The sequence below is a fragment of the Rhododendron vialii genome, chromosome 4a (assembly GCF_030253575.1).
Source record: "Rhododendron vialii isolate Sample 1 chromosome 4a, ASM3025357v1".
Classification (NCBI taxonomy): domain Eukaryota; kingdom Viridiplantae; phylum Streptophyta; class Magnoliopsida; order Ericales; family Ericaceae; genus Rhododendron; species Rhododendron vialii.
In genome coordinates this window covers 33,574,877-33,596,335 of record NC_080560.1, presented here as the reverse complement: position 1 = coordinate 33,596,335, position 21,459 = coordinate 33,574,877, and the positions used below count along the sequence as shown (strand labels likewise).

At 38.8% G+C, this 21,459-nt stretch overlaps 1 protein-coding gene across 1 annotated transcript in view; it reads right to left on the bottom strand.

The window, feature by feature from the left end:
* LOC131324813 (uncharacterized) overlaps positions 1–16,467 on the bottom strand; it is a 31,116-nt gene extending 14,649 nt beyond the window's left edge. The window contains exons 1-8 of the mRNA XM_058356947.1: positions 16,058–16,467; positions 15,327–15,556; positions 11,921–12,056; positions 9,351–9,502; positions 7,955–8,038; positions 7,799–7,861; positions 3,821–3,952; positions 3,524–3,730 (exon numbers count right to left, since the gene is read on the bottom strand). Coding sequence (XP_058212930.1) covers positions 3,524–3,730; positions 3,821–3,952; positions 7,799–7,861; positions 7,955–8,038; positions 9,351–9,502; positions 11,921–12,056; positions 15,327–15,449 — 897 coding nt within the window. The 5' untranslated portion in view covers positions 15,450–15,556; positions 16,058–16,467. The remainder of the gene's footprint in view (positions 1–3,523; positions 3,731–3,820; positions 3,953–7,798; positions 7,862–7,954; positions 8,039–9,350; positions 9,503–11,920; positions 12,057–15,326; positions 15,557–16,057) is intronic.
* Between the last annotated feature and the right edge of the window lie 4,992 nt (positions 16,468–21,459).

The following is a 21,459-nucleotide window of genomic DNA, read 5'->3' as shown; positions in this document are numbered from 1 at the left end:
CAACATGTGACACCTAGTTTTGTCTTTTACTTCTCTTGATTGGTGGACTTTGTGTGCTATTTACTAATTTGTAAATTTTTCTTTGGGCAAAGTTCACTTTTACCCCCTGTGGTTATCGCCATGTGCGGATACCCCCTTATGGTTCAAAACTGACCACATAACCTACCTGTAGTTTTGAAAATGTGCGGATAACCCTCTGCCATCATGTTTTCCATCCATATTAACGGAGATGTATCTCACACACCTCTAAAATGTAATCTGAGTCGTTCATATTTCATAATGTATTAGATAAAGAATAGAGTATCTCTATAAAAAATCATCTTGATCAGGCATCAATAACCCAAAGATCTAATTTTTAGTAAATTCAAATTTGAAATTTTAATTTCATAACAAAATCGATTCGACCATGAGCTTTTCATTTTTTGATTGACTTGAATTTTGGCATAAATATAGTACTCGTCAAAATTTACAATATCAACGGTTTGGATTCAATTTTTGGTACAGGGGATGGTATGGTTAGATTTAAAAAAAAAAGAATCAAGGGACATGATGAGGGTATATCGGTCTTTTAATGTTGTGTCCATTAATATAGATGGAAAACATGACGGCATGGGGTCTATCCGCACATTTTGAAAACCACAGGTAGGTTATGTGGTCAATTTTCATATCCGCACATGGCGATAACCACAGGGGGTCAAAGTGGACTTTGCCATTTTTCTTTCCTTTATGAAGCCATCAAGTTTGTAGATAAAACTCTTAAAGCTATCCAATTTGCTCCTACTATTCATGCTCTTCCTACTAAATATTTTTGCACTATGATCCCACCAAGCATCTTCCAAGCAGTTCATGGGATCATAACGCCAAAATATTAAGCACTTTTCACTTATCCCTCAGCACTTTTACAAATGGTGGATACTAGTATTGGAAGTGTACCCAAGGTGGCCCTCTTGGAATACGAAGAACACTACAATGGCTCTAGAGCACCAGAAGTAGAGAATGAGAGAGCTCAAGACTGCCGTAGAGAGGGGAGGGATAACAGTGGAGAGTGTCAGCCAGAGTTTGATGTACCAGAGTTGAAGTCAATTACTCTGTTTGTGCTTAGCCTTCTTTTATATAGGAGGGTAAGAGGAGAGAGGACATGTGGCCTCTCCTTGTTGGCTTAGTAGGTAGTAGTTTGAGGTGATAGAACCTCCTCTGCTAACCATAGGGCAAGACTTGAGCTCCCTAAGCTGTTGGGCGGTACTTGGTAGGTATGATACGTGCTACTTCAAGGGGAAATTATTCAGCAGTCCCGGACTACCATGTCATCATGCCGAAGTGGTAGTCCAAGCCAATGGAAACATGCCGGATAAGGACAATAGTGGGACATAAGCTTTCTTGCCACGTGTTCTTAACGTCTGTTAACTCCATTCCAAGAAACCCACTGATCAATACAGATTTTGGGTTCCACGAAAACCACTCAATACCAAATTGGGCGGGATCTTGAAAATTTTTGAAGACCCTCAAATTGTTCTTTATCCTACCCACTCATTCTTTCTCCTCGTTTTTTTCTTTATCTCACCCTCAACATTCTTCAGAGAACACATAAATGGGATATTCCAAATCCAAACATTCAACCTCCAAATGGAATGGATATTCAACCTTCAATCCCTTAAAACTTATCCAAAAAAAAAAAACTTCAATCTCTTATCTTTTTGACGGCTTCAACCATGGCCGGAGATCCTTTTTGTTCGATTTGATTTCAGGGCATTGTACGTAAGCTCAACAGGAATATGCACTCAAATGGAATTTATTTATGGTATTTCTTTTTTTCTTTTTTTAGGGTAAATTCAGATATTTTGAACCAGTTAAAGAAAAATTCTATAAATGAGAGAGAGAGAGAGCCGGGCAGCGGGAGGTGGGGTACTGCTGTACTGTGATGGTGGTCGATGAGACGGCCGGCAAGTCGGCGACAGCCACTTGAACTCTGTGAAAGTAGAAAGATCCATGGCAGGAGAAACGGAGAAAGGAGAGCAAAATAAAGATGGATTTTTAGAAATCAGATTGAAATCTATTCAAAATGTGAACTTAGCCACATCAAGGAGAGAGAAATCATCATCGATGGCTGTCAATGTGTTCAACAGCCATTTGCTTCCGTCAATATCAACTTGGTTAGCTCGGCTAGGCTGAATTGGCAAATCTCAAGTACTAGTGTGTCACGCTGTGATTGGGTTCGACTACCACTTCAGCATGATGACGTGGTAGTCCGGGACTACTGAATAATTTTCCTACTTCAAGATGTCAGCCGTATTGATCGGCGGGCTCAACCTTCTTGACAAAACTTTAGCCTCCAAACCACATGCCTGCTCTGGTCCCGAGCGAGGCACCCAAACCCTGCTCCCGGCCTAAGGTGGTGTTAGAATCGCTTCAATAGGAGTGGCTCCAGTTAACTCCATAGGAGCGAGGTACCCAAGCCCTCCAAGCTCTTCGAACTCATATAACTCCATAGGAGGTGCCTCTCAAGGAGGTAGACAAGGCCTATGGGATAAGATATCCTTAGAGGTAAGGTACCCAGTGGCTTGTTAGGAGATTGCCCTTGGAAATTGAGGCACCTGGCAGCTCATTGGAAGTTTGCTCCTTGGGACGAAAGGCACCGGGAGGCAACCTCGTTTATTCAGTAGCGGAAAGCCCAGAGGTTGGTTGGCTTGGAGACAGGAGTCCATTAGTGGTATGATAGAGTTGCTTAGGAACATGCATTGTGGCAGAGGCCTTTTTAATACCCACGCAAGTATCTATACAATGTACACTTCTACAAATTTACCAAGGTTATCCCCCACCAATTGAAGAGGAAGAGGAGAAGAAGAGGGGCAAACACTGGCACAAGGGTCAAAGTAGATGATAACAAGATCCACCAATTCATCATATTTTTATAAAAGAATGCCTAATTGATTACGGATCTGTGCCTATGCAAATTATAGATAATTCCAATGGTAACCAAAAATTATCTACATCCCAGTAAATTTAGAAAACTATACCCGAGTCCTAAACATCCAAAAGCCTACCTTGGAATTACTCTTACGCTACCGATTATCCCAAAAGCTCATATTGTTGGGAAATGGACCAATATTCCTCACAATGTGTATTAAACTATTCAACACCCTCCCTCACATGGGATCTTGTCTTGCACGTGGGGAGGCAACATTCATAGATAGAACAAAAAAGAACATGAAAGGGAAGAAGCAAAATACAAATGAGGAACAAATGCAAACGGAATGACTTGAACCCTAAACCTCTCCCATACTCAGCTCCGATAGCATATTACGTTACCAGTTATTCCAAAAGCTTAAGTTGTTAGGAAATTGGCCCAACGATGTATATCAACCTATTCAACAATTACATCAAGGCTTCTGCAATGTAACACGCATAAAAAGGACACTTTTTATACAGGGCTGCATTTTCATCACCTTAGCTATACTAATTGCCAAAGAATGTGTGAAACGAAATTAGGACAAAACGCAAAATAAAGCTTCCAAAAAATTCTTACAAGCAAAGGAGCAGCAGAGCCTCCATCATCATCATCATCTGGCACCACATCACCATTAAGATCTAGATCTGAAGGTCTTTTCCACTCTGGAGTTGGAGGGCAGACAACCATTTCGGGCTTTCTTTCATGATAGAAGTTATACAAGGCATCAATATAGTCTGGTTTGTAGATTCCAGGAGGGCGTACATCAGCAAATAACTTAATTGCCTGCATGCCAAAAAATTCCAAAATACAAAAATTCTTATATTCAATCAAGCAACAAGCGAAGCAACACCAAATGAAGAGAAAAAAACTAACCTGTGTGACAGATATGGATAGTGTGCGCATCAGATAATGAACGATCATATAACCTGTTCGGTTATGCCCATGAGTGCAGTGAACAAGTATATACCTCTTTGACTGCTTTTGAGAGAAGAGAAATTGCAAAACCTGATAAAAATGCAAATGCATATCAACATCAAAAGCAAGTTTCACGATATAGCACATAGCTCAAGTTTCTAACTTTACACATCCATGATACAATACGCAAGGCCCTCTATTACCATTAAATCACACTACTAAGATATATTTATGACATTTTAATATACAAAGGGAGAGCCCTTTAAGGTGTCCACATTTTTTGAGGTTGTGTACTCTTTTCAGCTGTCCAGATTACCTTGAACCGAAAATATACTGACCAACCATAAGCTTTGAGCCCAATTTAACCGAAAGCACAAAACCAATAAGCATTTTACTTGTGAAATCTACAGTCTGAAAACTGCTCAACACTGTTTTAATGTTAGGCCTCTGCAATCAAACATAGATATAACTGCATCAGCTTTTAACTTCCCACATCCGGCGTGGAATGGAGAGAGTTTCCATGTGCTTGTACTGATGCAATTACCCCTTCAAACTTCTCTCCCAATTGCAAAAGGTCCACTAATTTGAATTCATGAAGTGTAAGACCACACTTAGCATCATGTTCGTACTTTTTCCAATTAGAAAAATGAAGCGAGCCCAGCACTTTGATCTTTGCAACCTGAATCTCTCTCAGTCTCCATGACAACTCACAAGAAAGTTATGACTTCAAATCACTATTGTGTTTGCTCCTATTTTTCTTATCCTCTTTTTGTGCTAATGGGGTCTTTGGTTTTCTCTTAGATCTATGCATCTATAAAAACATGTGTATACATGCCAAATCGACTATTTTATTTTCGGATCATGATAAATGTTTTCCCTTCGTTCCAACTATGATGAGCATGTCCTTTATGATGTCTTTTCTGTTAGTCATTATTGCAGTTTTTTCTATGCAACATGGCTGGTCGATGCAGTATGAACGATTTCATTTACCTGGTGGTACCCAGTGGTCTGATCTTTATCCTCATGTTGTGTTGGTTGCCAAGAAAAACGAAGTAAACAACAGTCACTCAATGAAAAGTAAAAAGCTAAAAATCAAATGGTTCCCTGGTTTATTATTGAAGTTTTGCTATTGGCCTCTGCACTTTTTCCACTGTTGGATAAAAATTGAATTTGCACACTATTTGAAGTTTTGGTCTTGGTTTTTGTTTATGCATTTATAATGTATTTATTTGTCAAATAAATAAGAGTATTCGCACGCACATCGCTTGTGTTACCTCTTCTAGTAATAATAAACGAGGAGGAGGTGGTGTGAACGTAGTATATAGGGTTTTGGTTTCTGTTATTTTATATTGCTATCAAGGGTAGTTTAGTCATTTTATTAATTAGGGTTTTCCAGCATTTATCTATTTAATCTCTTGTACATAATAAAATGTTTCTTCTCCCTTTGCAAAGCTCTCGTGGTATCAGAGCTCAGATTGCAAGAGATCTTGGGTTCAAGTCTCTATTTGCATTTGTTCCCCTTTTGCACTATGTTTCTCCCCTTTGCATTCTTTCGCATTATGTATGAATATTTACTTCTCCACGTGCAAGACGGGGTTGCACGTGAGGGAGGGTGACAAATAGCTTGATATACATTGTTGGGCCCATTTCCTAAGAGCTTAAGCTTTTGGGACTACTAGTAACTTAACATGGTACTAGCCCAGAATGCGCTAGTTCGTTTGAAGACCCAGTTGCAACGCAGCACCGTAGCAACATACCGATGACCACTGCCAACCATCTCCTGACCTCCGGCGACCACCGCCGACCACCAACGACCATCACCGACCACCACCACTTGTTTTCCGGCCACCGAAGACCTCAGCTTGAACTCAAAATTGACTGGGCTCTCTCAATTGAATCCAAAACTGACTGGGTCTCTTCTGATTGAAGTTGAAATCGACTGGTTTCGAACTTTAGAGGTATTTCAGACTCCATCTATTGCATTCAGTATTGTTTGATGGGTTTGTGCCTCTGTTTTGTTCCCTAGTTCTCTGATGAATCTCTAATCAAGCAGTAAACACTATCTATGTCGATATATTTCGCACATGTTGCACTTGTTTGGACTGGGTCAGAATAGCTCAGCACTTTCGAAGTATTTCGGCTTCAGATTTTTTTTGGTATTCTGCACTGTTAAAGCTCTATTCGGCACTCACAGAAATCTGTAGAGGTTCCTTTGGTCTTATCAATTCTGTTTCCATAACTGGCTGTGAGTTAATCACCATGGTTGACGATAAAACTCAAGCGATCAGCGCATGTTTAACTGGTAATAACTATTCTTATTGGGCATATGTGATGAAAAAATTTATTGTGAGTAAGGGAGTATGGGGACACGTAGATGGTTAAGTACAACCCCCAATCTGATCCAAAATCCGAAGGGTATGCTACTGAACTTAGCAAATGGAACATTGAAAATGCACAGATACTTACTTGGCTTCACAACTACGTTGAACCAAGTATTGGTATGAATTTTTCGAAATATGACGCATCAACGAAAGTGTGGGATTATTTGAAACCTATGTATCTTGAGTCGAACTTTGCTAAACAATATGAGCTTGAGATGTCTATTCGTAGCGCCAGAATCAGATGACTAATCAATTCAGGAATTCTACAATCAGATGACCAATTATTGGGATCAGTTGGCTATATTATGGAACCCTCATTGCAATCACTTGATAGTTATTTGTACCATGAGAAAAACCGACTTGGACAATTTCTCATGGCTCTTCGGGGTGAATTTGAGTCCCTTCGTGGGGCCATCTTGCATTGATCTCCCTTACCTACAGTGAATGGTGTAGTTCGTGAGATATCGCAGAAGAAACTAGGTTCAAAGTGTCTTATATTCCCTCTCCAGCTCAGTCTATCTTTGCCACTTTAGCTGCTCCACCTACTCAGCATTTGGCACCTCTCCTACCTACTCTAGCTTCACATCTAATACAGGTTAGAGGTACGCCCAAGCCTCAGGTTGCCATGGATGAGTGTAATTTTTGCCGTCAGAAGGGACATTGTTAGCATGCATGTCCTAAACTTTTGATGATGAGCGGGCATAATCCTTCTCGTTCAACTGCACCTTCATCTTCTCGGCCTTCACCACATGTCTCTCACCCTTCAGCAGCTCTTGCAGTTCCTCCCGCTGGTGGAGCTCCTCCTTCTCCCTTATTTGAACAGTTTCAACAGTTCGATAAGGTGACAAGGGTTTCTTTACGTTTAGATGAACAAAGACAGAAGAGATCGAAAGACGAGAAGATACATAGAAGACGATTGAGAAATACTTCCGGCAGCAGCGGTTTATGCATAAGGTGGCTCTGATACCGTGTTAAGTTACCAATAGTCCCAAAAGCTTAAGCTGTTAGGAAATGGGCCCGACAATATATATCAACCTATTCAACATCCTCCCTCGCTTCCAACCCCGTCTTGCATGTGGAGATGCACATTTTCATAGATAGAGCAAAACAGAATGCGAAGGGGAGAAGCAGAATGCACAAGGGGAACAAATGCAAACAGAGAGACTTGACCCAAGACCTCTTACAACTTGAGCTCTAATACCATGATAGAGTGCAAAGAGAACCAACGTGATGGTTATTCCAGAATCAAAAGAGTTACGATGAATACAAAACTACCTAGGATAAATAGAAAAGCCTTAATTAACTCTGTGACAAAACTACCCTTAGAAACACTATAAAATAACAGAAACACTAAATTATGCATGCAGAATAAGAACCCTAATCCGTATTTTCCCTCAAGCTTAAGAATATACCAAGTTCAGAACTCGTAGAATCTTTAGTATGCTGCTTGTATTAGTATTATCAAGGGTCACAAAAGGCAAACTTCTACAGAAATGCAGCAGAAGCAATGCACAAACCATGTACTTATTAAAGACACGTTTAACAAAAAACTAACCTCATAGACAAAACAATTTACAGCCTCATTCTCAGGTACGGAATCACGCCCCCTGCATTGAATCTTTATACACACAAAAAAAAAATTTCAATAAGGGCCAGAAAAATTCAATTGCCATGTCACAAAAGGATTAAACCACCAGAATTCAACTCCCACCTTAACATGCTTGATACCTTCTTTCTTCCAGTCTGATGCTTGATAGTAACGGCTAGTATTTGTAAGATCGATCACTAAACCAAGCTGGAAACACCAGTGATGAAACTTTTAAATGTTTAACGTCCCATTAAGCAACAAAAGCAAACATTCAATGTTTAACGTCCCATTAAGCAACAAAAGCAAACATTCTCGATGCAAAATTGGCAAGAAAGATGTTTCCCATTGTACGGTAAACAATAAGTCAATCTGTGTTCTGTGCGCTTTACCAAATACCATGATAGGCCTTCAAGATTTTCATGGATCTTGTATGGTAATCCAGATTCAACAATGCAGGGAGCTACAAGACATGTACCAGCTCCTCATGGATCATTCATTTAGCTTCCCTTTAAACACCATGTTTTACCTTATGTACACCAATTGGTTCTTTGTTGCTCCAAGTTCCAACACACAACCTACTTCTTGACCGACCTTAGAATAGAGATGCAAGACTGAATTCTTTCACATATATCTTGGAGTGTTAAAGGAGACATTGCCATAACTACAATCTTGTTATGCTCTTTAATCCTCTAGCCTTATTGTTTGGAGTGTCAATGCACACTTCTAGTTAGCAAATATAGTCGCAAACTAGAAGCACGAATGTGGCCACGGGAGACATGGTTTTGAACTTCATGTTTTGCCTATGTAGACCAGCAGTGTCTTTGTTGATCCAAATTTCCAAAACAAGCCTCATTTCTTAACCGACCGCATACTAGAGATTCTTTCACACATATGTTGAAGTGTTAATGGAGATCCAAAACCGTGATCTTCTTAAGGACTTTACTCCTGTACCTTTTATATTTTCAAGTACTGGTGCATATGTCTAGTGCGCTAACACTGTGGCAAGCTAAGAAGCAAAGGTTTGGGCATCAGTACAAACAGGGGATAGGACAAACCAATATACGCGATGTTATTTGTTATTGGTAGGAATATTCTATCCACAAACAACCAAAATTAATGAAAAGAGGTACTAATTCTACTTAATTACCCCTCTAATTTTCAAACATAATACTTTGATAATGTGAATGGACTATCACTATACATGACTTACATGAGACACGCCTGTCCCAACATATCCCCCACTGAAAAACTCATAAAACTCGTGGGATGCTAATATATTTGGGGAGTCTCACATAACCCGCTGTGCGGCAACCTCTTAGGCATGTCAGTATTCGTAGGGGGCTGGTGAGTGGTGGCAAGTGGCAACCAATGTTAAAGTAAACGTGCACTAAACCTTCTCTTAATGGAAGTACTATAACTCATTAAACATGTAATGAGGGAGCACTTCCCTCGTTAAGAAGTCCCAAGGTAAAAGAATTTCAATGAAAATAGAAACAAGACGGAAGTGTAGCGTACATACTCTTCTCCCTAAAACCCTTTGTTGATGAACCACTTGCTTGGAAGAGTATCTTTTACCAGGAGGTACATAGGCATTGAAGGATTCACAAAGAGGAACTTTAGAAGGAATAATACAATTTATTTCCTGACCAGATGCAGGACAATCCAACCAACCTGTAAAATGAAGAATGAAAAAAGTAAACAATGGAAAAATTGGTAATCAATTGAATGACGAGCAATTTTAAATCTAGAAACTAAAGATACAAAATATTAAACTTCAAACTTGCATGTTTTCGAGCAGTTTACTTCCCAAAAATAACAAGAGACAAAGTCATATGCCTACAGCACTTTATATTTCTAAACAAGATAAATTCCAGACGACAAGAAAGAGAGGGAGAGTAGCTATATTCCCTGCCTTCATCACATGAAATCCTCAGAAGTCAGCATATTGTGTATACAGTAGGGGCACCACTCCTAGGACATGCAGTTCCAAAAGTTATCTTTTAGTTAAATTCCCAAAAGGGAAATGGTTGGATTAAACTTGATCTTTTAGATTCATAATTCAGCTTCATCAACAGATATTCCCAATGAATAGTGACTTAAAGTTGAGCACATGTTGCAATTGGATAACAATTAGTCAACCAAACAAATACGACAATTACCGTCACACACTTCAGTTCCACACAATCTCAATACAGTTGCAAACTTGCAACAGAAGACTTATGTCGGTTTTGTGTCATTCTCTCTGTTGCAGTATCATTTACTTCCACCAATCCAGTACTTGATCTCCCTCCGTCCCACTTTAAATGTCCCCTACGGAGATTCGTGCATTTTGAAACCCAAAAAAAATATTTCATAGTTTTTTATTTTTTACACCAAATCAAAGTATTCAATGCGTACTTTAATTTGGTGTAAAAAAATAATATATAGAAATATAAATTTTGGGGGGTATGAAAATGCACGAATACCCGTAGCCCGTAGGGGACATTTAAAGTGGGACAGAGGAAGGTTGTGTTTGGTTGGGAGTTTAGTTTAGTTTAGTTTAGTTTTGGTAGTAGGTGGAGAGAGAAATAGAGTAATGATTGAAGATAGGGGTAATGATTGGAGAGAGATAGAGAGAGATGAGAGTAATAATTGGAAAAATAGGGTAATGATTGGAGAAAGAAATAGGTAATGATTGAAAACTAAACTAAAACTAAACGGTGAACCGAACAAAGCCTGAAGTAATTGTTCTTAAGAGGTTTGCTACTGACACAACAATGTGCACAACATGCTTGTGTTATTATTTCCTAATTTATTGCATGTAATGTTACTTTACAACAACCAATGAACTGATGACAACACAACATGTTGTGCAAAGTGTTGTGTGTGATGTTCTGTTCATAGACTATCCCTATTCTGAAAGACAGTTGGTATTATAGCTGTGCAGTGAACTTTTTCAGTTTTGTCCTCTACATTATTGGGATAAAAAATTTGCTCGAGCAGAGGAATAGGAAAAATGTAAAAGAACAGACTGAAGTTGAAAAAAGTTTAGATAAGAAGAAAAAGACGATGAAACTGTTTTATTCAAACTTCCTTCGTCTTTAGTGAATTTTTTTCTACTTGTGGTCATAATTTTTTACCTTTTAGATTCCGATCGTCAAGATGAATAATTAATCAAAAAATTCCACCCGAAACTGACAAAAATTAATAAAAGACCAAAAAGACCAAGGCAAAATTTTTCCTCAACCCAGCTCTAAAGGTGTCAGAAAATAGTTCAGTCAACTCATACCCCTCATTAGCATACAGAGCAATAATGTTATAGGACTAATAGGAGCAAGAGTGCTTTTCTCTCAACCAATAGATAGTGTGAAGGTTAGCACCATTGAAATGCATGACTTGTCCATTTATTTTGGAACACAATTTGCAATTATTATTCACAAGAAGCAAACAAACTACATCCATTTCACGACAAGTTCATCATGCACAGTCACCCTTTTGTTATATGCTTCTCAAAATTTGAAAAGAAGAAATATCCTTTTCGCAATGTAAAAGGTAAACTATGGGAGAATACAAAACAGCTATCTTGTTCCCAAATTCCACATTCTCAAGAGTTTTTCATGATCACTTATATGGACAGAATGACTAATAGTGTACACCAATGTGACATTGGTGTATACAATGTAATATCCCCAGTTAAGGAAATCAGAAGTAGTCTCTAGTAAAGCAGAGTGTTCTGAGGAATGCACATCAAGTGGTTGATACAGTGACCAAAAGTTCAATGTCAAGAAGAATTGTAATGCACGAATCCTGACTATAAGCAATGCACCAAATACAAAAGCCCCCTCCCAAAGCTGGATCCAAATAAAGCACATGCTACATCTTAAAACTTATTTCAGATCATAACTTGGTATAAAAGAACATTACATGTGCATGAATCAAAAAGCCACCATACTTCAAAACCGTGTTCTGTTTTCAGCAATTAATGTTCACCAGTTCCAATAACTAAAGTCCTAGAAATCAAAATCATGACACTAATGAGCAGAATTCAACTATCTTTAACATGAAATCAAAGTCCACGGAACGAGGCCACAGCAAGCAGCCAGAACTTACCAGGGGGGAGCTTGCTTTTATCATATGTTCTATGGTTTTTCTGATACAACTGATCATGGATAGGTGGCTGAGATGCATGTGTCGGTCTGTCATCTGGGCGTTCTCTTTTCAGCCGTTGACGTCTTTCTTCCCGTTCCTAATTCAAGAAGCTAAGAAATCAACAATCACAGACCACACCGGCTGATTGAGATGTTTAAATTCAAAATGGCACCTATTCCTCTTCGATGTCAAAAGTTCAAGTGACAAGGTCAATATAGAGATAGAAGTACCTTGATGTGCGTCCAATAGCCAGATAGATAAGCAGAAAAGAAAGTAGGTAAAGAGAATTCAATTGTCCAACTACCAATAGGAAATAACTGATAGAACCACAAATGACCATACATTATTCAAAAGGGCAAGGGGGATCTTGCTTCAATCATACTTATAAGGAAAATGCTAGAAACAGCCCACTAGTTGTCAATGAAGTTGAAAACGTGTGTTTGGGAAAAGGGTACAAGAGTACGTGAAAGTGCATTCAAATGTGTACAAACTGAGGGGAATCCTATCATGTTGGCCTTGTTGTTATCTTATTGACATGGGCGGTCAATACCAGGACTATCTTAAAAATGATGAAATATGAAACCACCTAAGGTCAATAAAAGAAGGGCTACCCATTGCATGAGGCTCCCATTACTGAGGGTCTAGGAAAGGGTTGGATGTACGCAGGCTTAACCCCCACAAGCGAAGAGCCCATTACCGTTGAAGCCAAGTAACATTATCAAGTAGGAGAACCTCATCTCCCTTGGACAACATACCAATGCATGAGCAATAAATTGTGGGGAAGCAGCTGGGCTCATCACAGCAGCCAATTCCCAGTTGTACAGTTATGGTGAGTTTTACTCTAATGAGTAACAAGTCACAAGGCAATGTAGCAAGTCAAGTGGATTTATAAGCTGCTCAAAAAGGATCAACATTGCCTTTTCTCTTTGTAGGACCGATAAGCTGCAAATATGACTCCAAAAGGCTGGTTTCAGTGTCATGTATTATTCCATCTGTCAAATAGTATAATAGTAATACTTCTGCAGAAAACCCTACAACCCCAACATAATTTGTTCCCACTTCAACAATTCTTGTTATCATTGTTGAATTCTCTAGATTATTGTAGCAGGCTTGCAGCAATCAGGTTGCAGGATTCGCGCTGTTGCTGCACCACATACCCACTTGGAGGACTTAGGTTGGTGATATTATATCAAAGTCGAGCTCAATTCCTGGGTCAGACCCAACAGAGATGGTGTAAGCTTTTTCCAATCAACGTTGGTTACATTTCCATCCCCTTCTGTAATAGGAACTCCCTACGGGCGCTAAGCTAGGTCTAAGGGCTTAGATATACTAAACCGTTAGGAGCGCGTTCACATGTTGCTCCAGAGTGCCCTCCTGGGCAGCAATCAAGAACAAGGGCGGTGGATGGTGTAAAGAATAAAGATGCTCTTTTCATATTTCAACCCCATATTGGTCTACAATAGTGTACCATGCAGCAAGCCAGCAACTCTACTCAAGTCTCACTTCAAGAACCAACTGACTTGGCTGACTGGGACCCAAAACTGCCAACTCAGGACTTTGGAGGATGTAAAAAGACAATTGCGAAGAAGACTGAAATGGAGTCAACTAACCAGGACGAAACAAAAATTAGGCATTGGAATCTAGGGTAGGATGCTTCTCGCTCTTGGGTGCAACATCATTCCTGGGTGGTGAGAATGCCACCGATGTAATTTTAACGATTACATGCACCAAATAATATGATAGTTTTACCCATCTATAGCTGTCTCCTCCGCTAATAGTCCTCTCCATCAAACTCATGCTCAAGTCTAAAACACATTCATATCAGGCAAAGAATTCCACACTGATGTTTAGATGTGTCTGGCTAAAGAATGTCGGCAAAATTGGGTGATTGCTTTAAGTTTAGATCGCCCCAGTGTTGCTCTCATAGCGGGAAGTCGCCATCAAACTTGTAAGCGTCTCCAGAGAATTGCTTCCATCTCTGGTGACGTCACATAATGGAGAAAGACCACCTACCGGACAAGAAGATTGTCCTCTCCATAGTCACGTGACTCATGTCTACAGTAAGTCTCTGCCAACAACTCATCCCCTTGAAGTATAATAACCTTCAACAAAACACAAAGGCTTTGTTTGGTAACTTTGGTTTGGGTTTTGAGGATTATCCAAGGTTCTAAAAGTCGCTAGGTGATAGTTGGACGGCCAGGCACCGCCCAGCGCCTAGCGATTAATCGCCTTTTAATCGGCGCCTAGATAGTAGGTGGATTTTGCATTTTTTATTTTTTTTAAATATTTGCCTTCCCCCTCCCAATTTTCGATCATGTTAGAGAACTGGGTAGAGTGGAAATGTATATATAACATCGTAAAACTACACCATAGCCCCTTATATTATTACCACAACACTGAAGCCCTTAATTTTTTAAAATCACATCACCTACCTGCGTAATCGTCTGCCTAGCCCCGCATTGCCGCGTAATCCCGCTGAATCTGCCTAGCCACCTAGCCCACCTAGCTGAATAGTTGCCGATTAATCCTGCCTAGCGGCCAATTAATCGGCCCGGCAGCCGGCACCTAGACAAACGCCTAGGCCCCTAGGCACGGTGGCAGGGTACTCCCTAGTGCCTAGGCGACTGATTTTTTGAACACTGAGATTATCTTCACTGTGGAGAGTTTTTCAAGTGGCTAGGGTGATTGGGTAATCCTTCTGTTTGCGAGCACTTGTTGCACATTGCGTTCGAAGACTTCAGAACCAATGAAGAAGTGTGGATGCTTTTGCAGAGTGCAGTCCTTCCGACTATTTGGCTTGAAAGGAACTCAAGAAATTATTGACTAGTATCTTAATTAACCACTTCAAAGACCTTTTAACTAATCAAAACATGTATCCAGGCCTTTAGCATCAATTTCCTCCAAACTTCCAATTGCCCTTTTTAAAACATTTCTATTTTAGTCTTTTACATCTAGAACCCCAACTTCTCTTCTACTCCGTATAACTTTTTTACTTCAACCCATAACCTTTTCATTACAAAAACAAACAAAAAGATCCAGCAACAAGAAACGTTAGTTGAAATTTCCAAACCCCAATACCAATTTTAAACACAACAAGAAACATAACACTATATTTGTTCCAAAATGCGACAGAACTGAAAAAGAACAAGGACACACCATTCAAATTCAATGAGAGCACAATGAATTTTCTATTTTCCAAAATTTCATAGAATGTCCTAAAACACCTTAAACTGCCACGTGCAAAGGAGTACCTTACCAAACACAAAGATAGGAACCTCAACGAGAAGTTCAGGAGTAAACCCTTATAGTAATAAATGTGACCCTCTTATGGAATGCACAGAGTACATAAGAGGAGAAAGTGAAGTACCCGGCGGAGAATTTCAACTGCAGACTCCACATGTTCAGTATGTTCTGGTGCAGCGCTTTCATCAAAGTGTGACTCAAACGCCTCGTCGTCGTCTTCTGGCTGAGGCGAGGCATTCAAGTCCATGCTGGCAACTATTCAACATATGCAAAGCAATATTTGCAAGTGCTTTGCTAGCCTCTTTATTCTTGAAATCTCGACCATGCTGGCAACTGTGACATTTATTTCCTAATCTGACCAACAAATAATCATATCAGTAAGTACACTACACTCGATAACCCAACATCGCCGAATATTTTATTCATCTATAACTGAATGCGAAGGTACACAAAGCAATAAATAAATATAAACTCATCATATGACGGCACTATCCCTCCGTTTCGATGATATGGTCTAATGGGAATCCACGTGACCATAAAATCAAACGAATCGACCGAAGTAGAATACCAACAATTTTTCCAATACAGTCGACTCCATAAGTGAGAAGGTAGCCTGGACAGAGCTCAATGGAAATACAGGATTCATGAGGCCGACCCCAATTGATTGGGACACAAGGCTCAGTTTGGTTTGGACACACGAAAAATTAGAAGTATTAGAGGATATAACTCAATAACACTAATTCGAATGAACAAAACCACAGTGCAGTACACCAATTCGAATAATAATAAAAAAATGGCACATAAAATTACTACTAAAAATTTGAAAATTTGAAAGCAATGAATGGGAGTTCGAACCTTGATGAATAAAGCAACCGACGACGAATTGCCCAAAGACTTTAACGTGCGTGGTATCACGTATAAGATCAGAACAAGAAAGAAAGAAAGACAGAAACAAAAAACTTGTTCTTTTTTAGGCTAACTAGGGCTGGAAACGAGTAATTAGGGGGAACATATAAGTATGTGTGTATCTATATGTTAGACTGTGGGGGAGCGAGCAGGGCTGCAGAGCAACAACTAGGAACCCTAGACAGAGAGAGAGAGAGAGAGAGAGAGAGAGCGCGCGGTCCAGACTCCGCCGTTATGTGTGAGAGAGAGAGAGAGAGAGAATTTATTTGGTTAAGAGATCCATGACGCAAACTGGTTTTACGAGAATCGGGAGTGGGAGAAGGAAGAACATAGATTCGAATCTAATGAATCAAATTTGAGAGACAAAGAAAGAGAAAAGGAAAATATATAAAGGGAAAAAATTCAGTTTGACCCCTCATGGTTTGGTCCCTATGGTTTGGTCCCTATGGTTTGGTCCATGTGCGACTTTACCCCTCACGTTTGATTAATAACAGTACACCCCCATATGTACAGGAGAAAGGGCAACGGGAATGGGGATTTTTTTGAACGGTCGGATGAGACGGAGGACATTTCAATGGTTAAGATTTATGGAGGTCCTTTAGCCAATAGGAGGCTGCCACATACACTTTTTTTTTTTAAAACAATGATGCTGTGTTTGAATGGGTTTTTAAAAATTTTTGAGTTTGATTTTTTGAGTAATGAATGGAAAGAGAAATAGGGTAATGATTAGAGATTGAAAAAATGAGTGAAAAAAGATAGAGAGAAAAAAGAGAAAAATGATTAGAGGGTAGAAAGAGAAATGAAAGTAATAATTGGAAATATGGCTAATGAGTGTTTTTTGAGTTGGAATTTTTTTTTCAAAAACGAAACTAAACAAACCATGAACTTCCTAAGAGGACTGGAGGAGCATGTTGTACAGCCCCGTGCAGCACAGCATGCTGTGCACGGCAAATTGTTGTCGTTCCAGTCTTGCTCTGATGATCGGAATTGTTCACTTTTCGTCGAGTAGAATAAATGTACTAAAAATCAACTCAATCAAATATTATTAAGTGTCTTATCCGAACATTATTATCTTGAAACGAATGGATCCAAAACACTAGATAAAATCCACTGTTTTTTTGGTACACTTAATAATTTCAAGAAAATAATGTTCAGATGAGACACTTAATGATATCTAATCGAGCTGATTTTTGGTACACTTTTTCTACATGACGAACTCTACGAAGTGAACGATTCTAATCATCGAAGCGAGACCAGAGCGACGGCAATTTGCCGTGCACAGCACGCTGTGCAACGGAGCTGCATAGCGTGCTCTTCTGGTCCTTCCTGAGACTAGCAATTGTCCATGCCTAAAGACATAACGTATTGAATTCAATTAAATTGGATTACCCTTCTTATTAATAATTGACCATCCCGCCAACCAACCTAACTTCTCCAAGAAGTCGTTTTTCGAATAATCTTCAAATTGGGTCTGTCTAACTATTCAGTACAGGCGGATCAAAACAAAAAAAAAAAAACTATTCAGTACAGGAACTTAAATATCGTACGACATCTTACAACAACAAAATTATCTACATTCAATAAGTACATTTAATAGTGTATACCTCCATCAACTAAAGAACCGTAACTGAAAAATAGGAATATATAATTAAATCGGGACGGTTCCGGAGACACCCAAAAAAACACCTCATAGTTTCCGATCAAATTTTGATGATCCGAGCCGCTCAATGCGATTAGAACGTGATTTTAAGGGTATTCACGAGAAATCAACAAAAAAAATGACCGGGAAGGGCTTGATCCGAACAGTTTCAAACAGTTTTTTATTGAACGGTTCAAATAAAACTGCTCAAATCAAGTCTTTCCCAATCATTTTTTTTGCTAATTTCTGCATGGCACCCTTAAAATCACATTCTGCACACATTGAACGGTTCGGATCATAAAATTTTGATCGGGAACTATGAGTTTGAGATTTTGGGTGTTTTTTTGGATGTTCCTTGAACCGTCCCGTAATTAAATAAAATTTGTAATCAAATTCTCATACCGCCAACCACCAATGACCGATCAACAAGTACTCGCATCATATGTGCCCATATATAATAGTAGTGTTTCACCCAATACCTAACCAAGCAAAAGATAGAGCAACAATTAATCAGAACTGTTGGCATAAGAAAATTATGTTCATCTTCATTCTCAATGATGTTCCAAAACGCTCAATCATTGCCTCACAAGTCACAACATCACTTCAACTGATCATTATTTGAAAAAATCTTGTGCTTTAAAACTAATCGTTCGGACCTCTTTTCTTCTCCATATTTGACCAAAAAGAAAAATATCATACTGATCAAATCTCTTGCAATATTAAAAAGGAAAAGGTGCAGTCAAAAAAAAAAAATTTTAAAGAAAAAGGAACTATGTAAAAGTTTATAGTTCCTTGTTAGAAGTGAATTTCACACGGTATGTTATTGATATCTCATTGAAAGATCACCGAAGAAAACATGGTAAAAGTTTAAGTTATTACGACTATATAAAATAGTACCCGAAAATGATTAAGATTGGGGAAAAAACAATGCTACAAAAAGGCTTGAAATTTCACATTTTCTCCCATTGGGAATGTGAAGATGAGAGGAGAGGACAAAAAGGAGAAAGTAGAGAGGTTGTAATTATAAAATTTCCAAGAAAATAATCAAACAAAGGGGTAATGAATGGAAATAAAAATGGTAATGATGAAAGTAATCAACCCACTTTCAATGAAATCAACTTAAGAAGGGAAATTATTAAACGGGAATCAATTTAAAAGGAAAGTGTTTATACTCAGGTGGAACAGGTAAATCCATAAAATGTATACATTAATGTAGGTTTATAAATAAGGAAATATTCTCTTATATATTGTTAAAAAAGAAGAAATTATAGAGATTGAGGAGCATAGCATGGAGAGACGCGGGTACAAAGGAGAGCTGATACCCACTCAGAATTAATGCATGTGGGATAACTTGTCTTTGAAAAACCGATAAGTTTGACACTGCCTACCAGTTGGTTGGAATCGATCACGTTGTTAAATGGACTGTTCAGTGTGGGTCTCAAAACCCTTGTGCACGTTACACAATAAATTTTCTTTATATATCTCTCTTTACTCATTACTCTCGAACAAAACCACCCCTCAAATCCAAATCCAAACCCGAACCCAATCCGAATAGGGTTTGAGGGATCATGGACCAATTTGAGGGAGATTATTGATGTTTCTTGAGCATGATCCAACACAATCTCACGGTTGTACGAGAGGGGTGGAAACCTGCTCTGGAGTCTGGACCATTCCCACTTCTGAATAATTTGCAAGTGTAAAGAATTGTACTTCGATGTTGGTGTACTTTCCCTGAAACATAATACTCTAACGGATTTGCTTCCGATCCATTTTTTTCAGACAGTTTAAAGTGTACGGGCCGGCTCATGTGCACTTCGGCTATTCCCCTCCTGATCTGGTCGAAGACAGACCATTCAAGTCGAGACTAGGGGTTCGTTTGATTAGCGAGATAATGGTAGAAAATGAAAGAAACAGGAACAAAAACATATCTTTTTTTGTGTTCAATTAACAAGAATATCCTAAAAAGTGAACTTTTCTGTACAATCCCAAACTTAAGAGCTTGCCTCATTTTTTCTCACAGAATATGAAAGAAAATTTGATTTTCTCGAGAAAATCAACAATAATTACTCTAACTTCCCTCTTTACCCTCTTTCCTCCATTTTTTCTCTTCTACTCTGAGCAACTTTCCTCATTTTCAAACAATGATATTTTTTTTTCTTTTCTTTCACTTCACTTTCTATCATTTTCACTTTCTATTATATTTTTCTTGCTAATCAAACGGACCCTAGGAGATTTACGAGAGATTTCTCTCTTGCGGTCTGGCTCCAAGAGGTTGCCAAGTTTCGAACCAATCCATTTTATCGAAAGCATGCAAATTGCTTCCACTAGTAACATTATCACAATGAAACCTTATAGTTATAGCTTCCTCAAGGCTCAAAGGTGAGCGGGGAGTCGAAAAATGCAAAACTAAAAGACGGTTTGAAGCTCAAACCGATGCAATTCAAAGGCCTGCAGTTGTTTTCATATGGAAATTGATATATAAGAGAACTTGCCAAAAGCAATTAGAAAAACAAATGTTTTCAGATAGGGGTGAGAAAAAAACCGTCAGACCCGGGAATCCGATCCAAATCATATAGTTTGGTTTGATTTTTTAGTAGTGTGGTTTGGCTCCGGTTTCTAAAAATTATAAACCGTGTCCAATGGTTTGGTCTGTGGATTTATGTCAACGGTTCCGCTTCCAATACGATCCAAACCATATGTATGTGTGCATATGTGTGTATATATGCATATGTATTTATATATACACGATTTAGATACACCAAATAATAGCCTAAGCCATAGTCAATTAATTTCCTAATCTAATACTCTAAATTTGTATGATGAAAATATATTCATATTCTATCTAAACCTAACGTAATAAACATAAATTGGCAAATTGCATTCATCTCTTTCTTTCCCGGTCAATAATAGACACTCTTTGTTTTTTGTTTTTTTTTGTTAATCATAGACACTCTTTGTTAACCACTAGTATTTTCTTTCTTAATAGTTCTTTCTTTACTATATTCCTTACATAAGAAAATAATTAGTTTTAATACTAATAATGATGAATTTAATGTCTCTCACTACTCAATTTAAAAATTTATGAAGATAGATATCTCAATTTCATGCGATCCGTGGTCAAAACCGGAATTGAACCGTATTTTTATTGTTTGGATTGGTTTGGTTCTATGCATTCTATGGATTGATTTGATTCTCTAAATTCACAATCCATAGGTATTGGTTTGATTTTTGGGTTCTTCCAAGCCGGCCCACTTTTTTCTTTTTTCTTTTTTTTTTTTGATTCGAAAACTATGTCTCAAAGGCTTTCATTAGAACAGGAAAAAGCCCAAAGACTGAACAAAAACTGAGTTCGGAGCCCTAAATTGGGTAGAAACCTCAACAGAAGGGGTATCCAAGGGGACTGGATAGAAATCTCAGAAATACAGTAGACCAAACCCTTAGCCCAAACCCTTAGCAGGCAATTGAACGGTTTGCGCAGGGACCAACAAACAACACCAAACCAATACACAACCTGTTAATACAATTAAAATTGAAAAAATAGCTAAAAGCCCGAGGGCCCGAAGCACCGCCGTACACCAACTACAAATCTTGCTGACGGAATCCAAAGGTTTCCGAGGGCGGCAAAAGGCCCAGATTTGAAGTCGCGAGGAGGCTTACGAATAACAAGTCGATGAGAGGTGAGAGGCGATCCAAGGCTGCAGCGGAGAGTGTA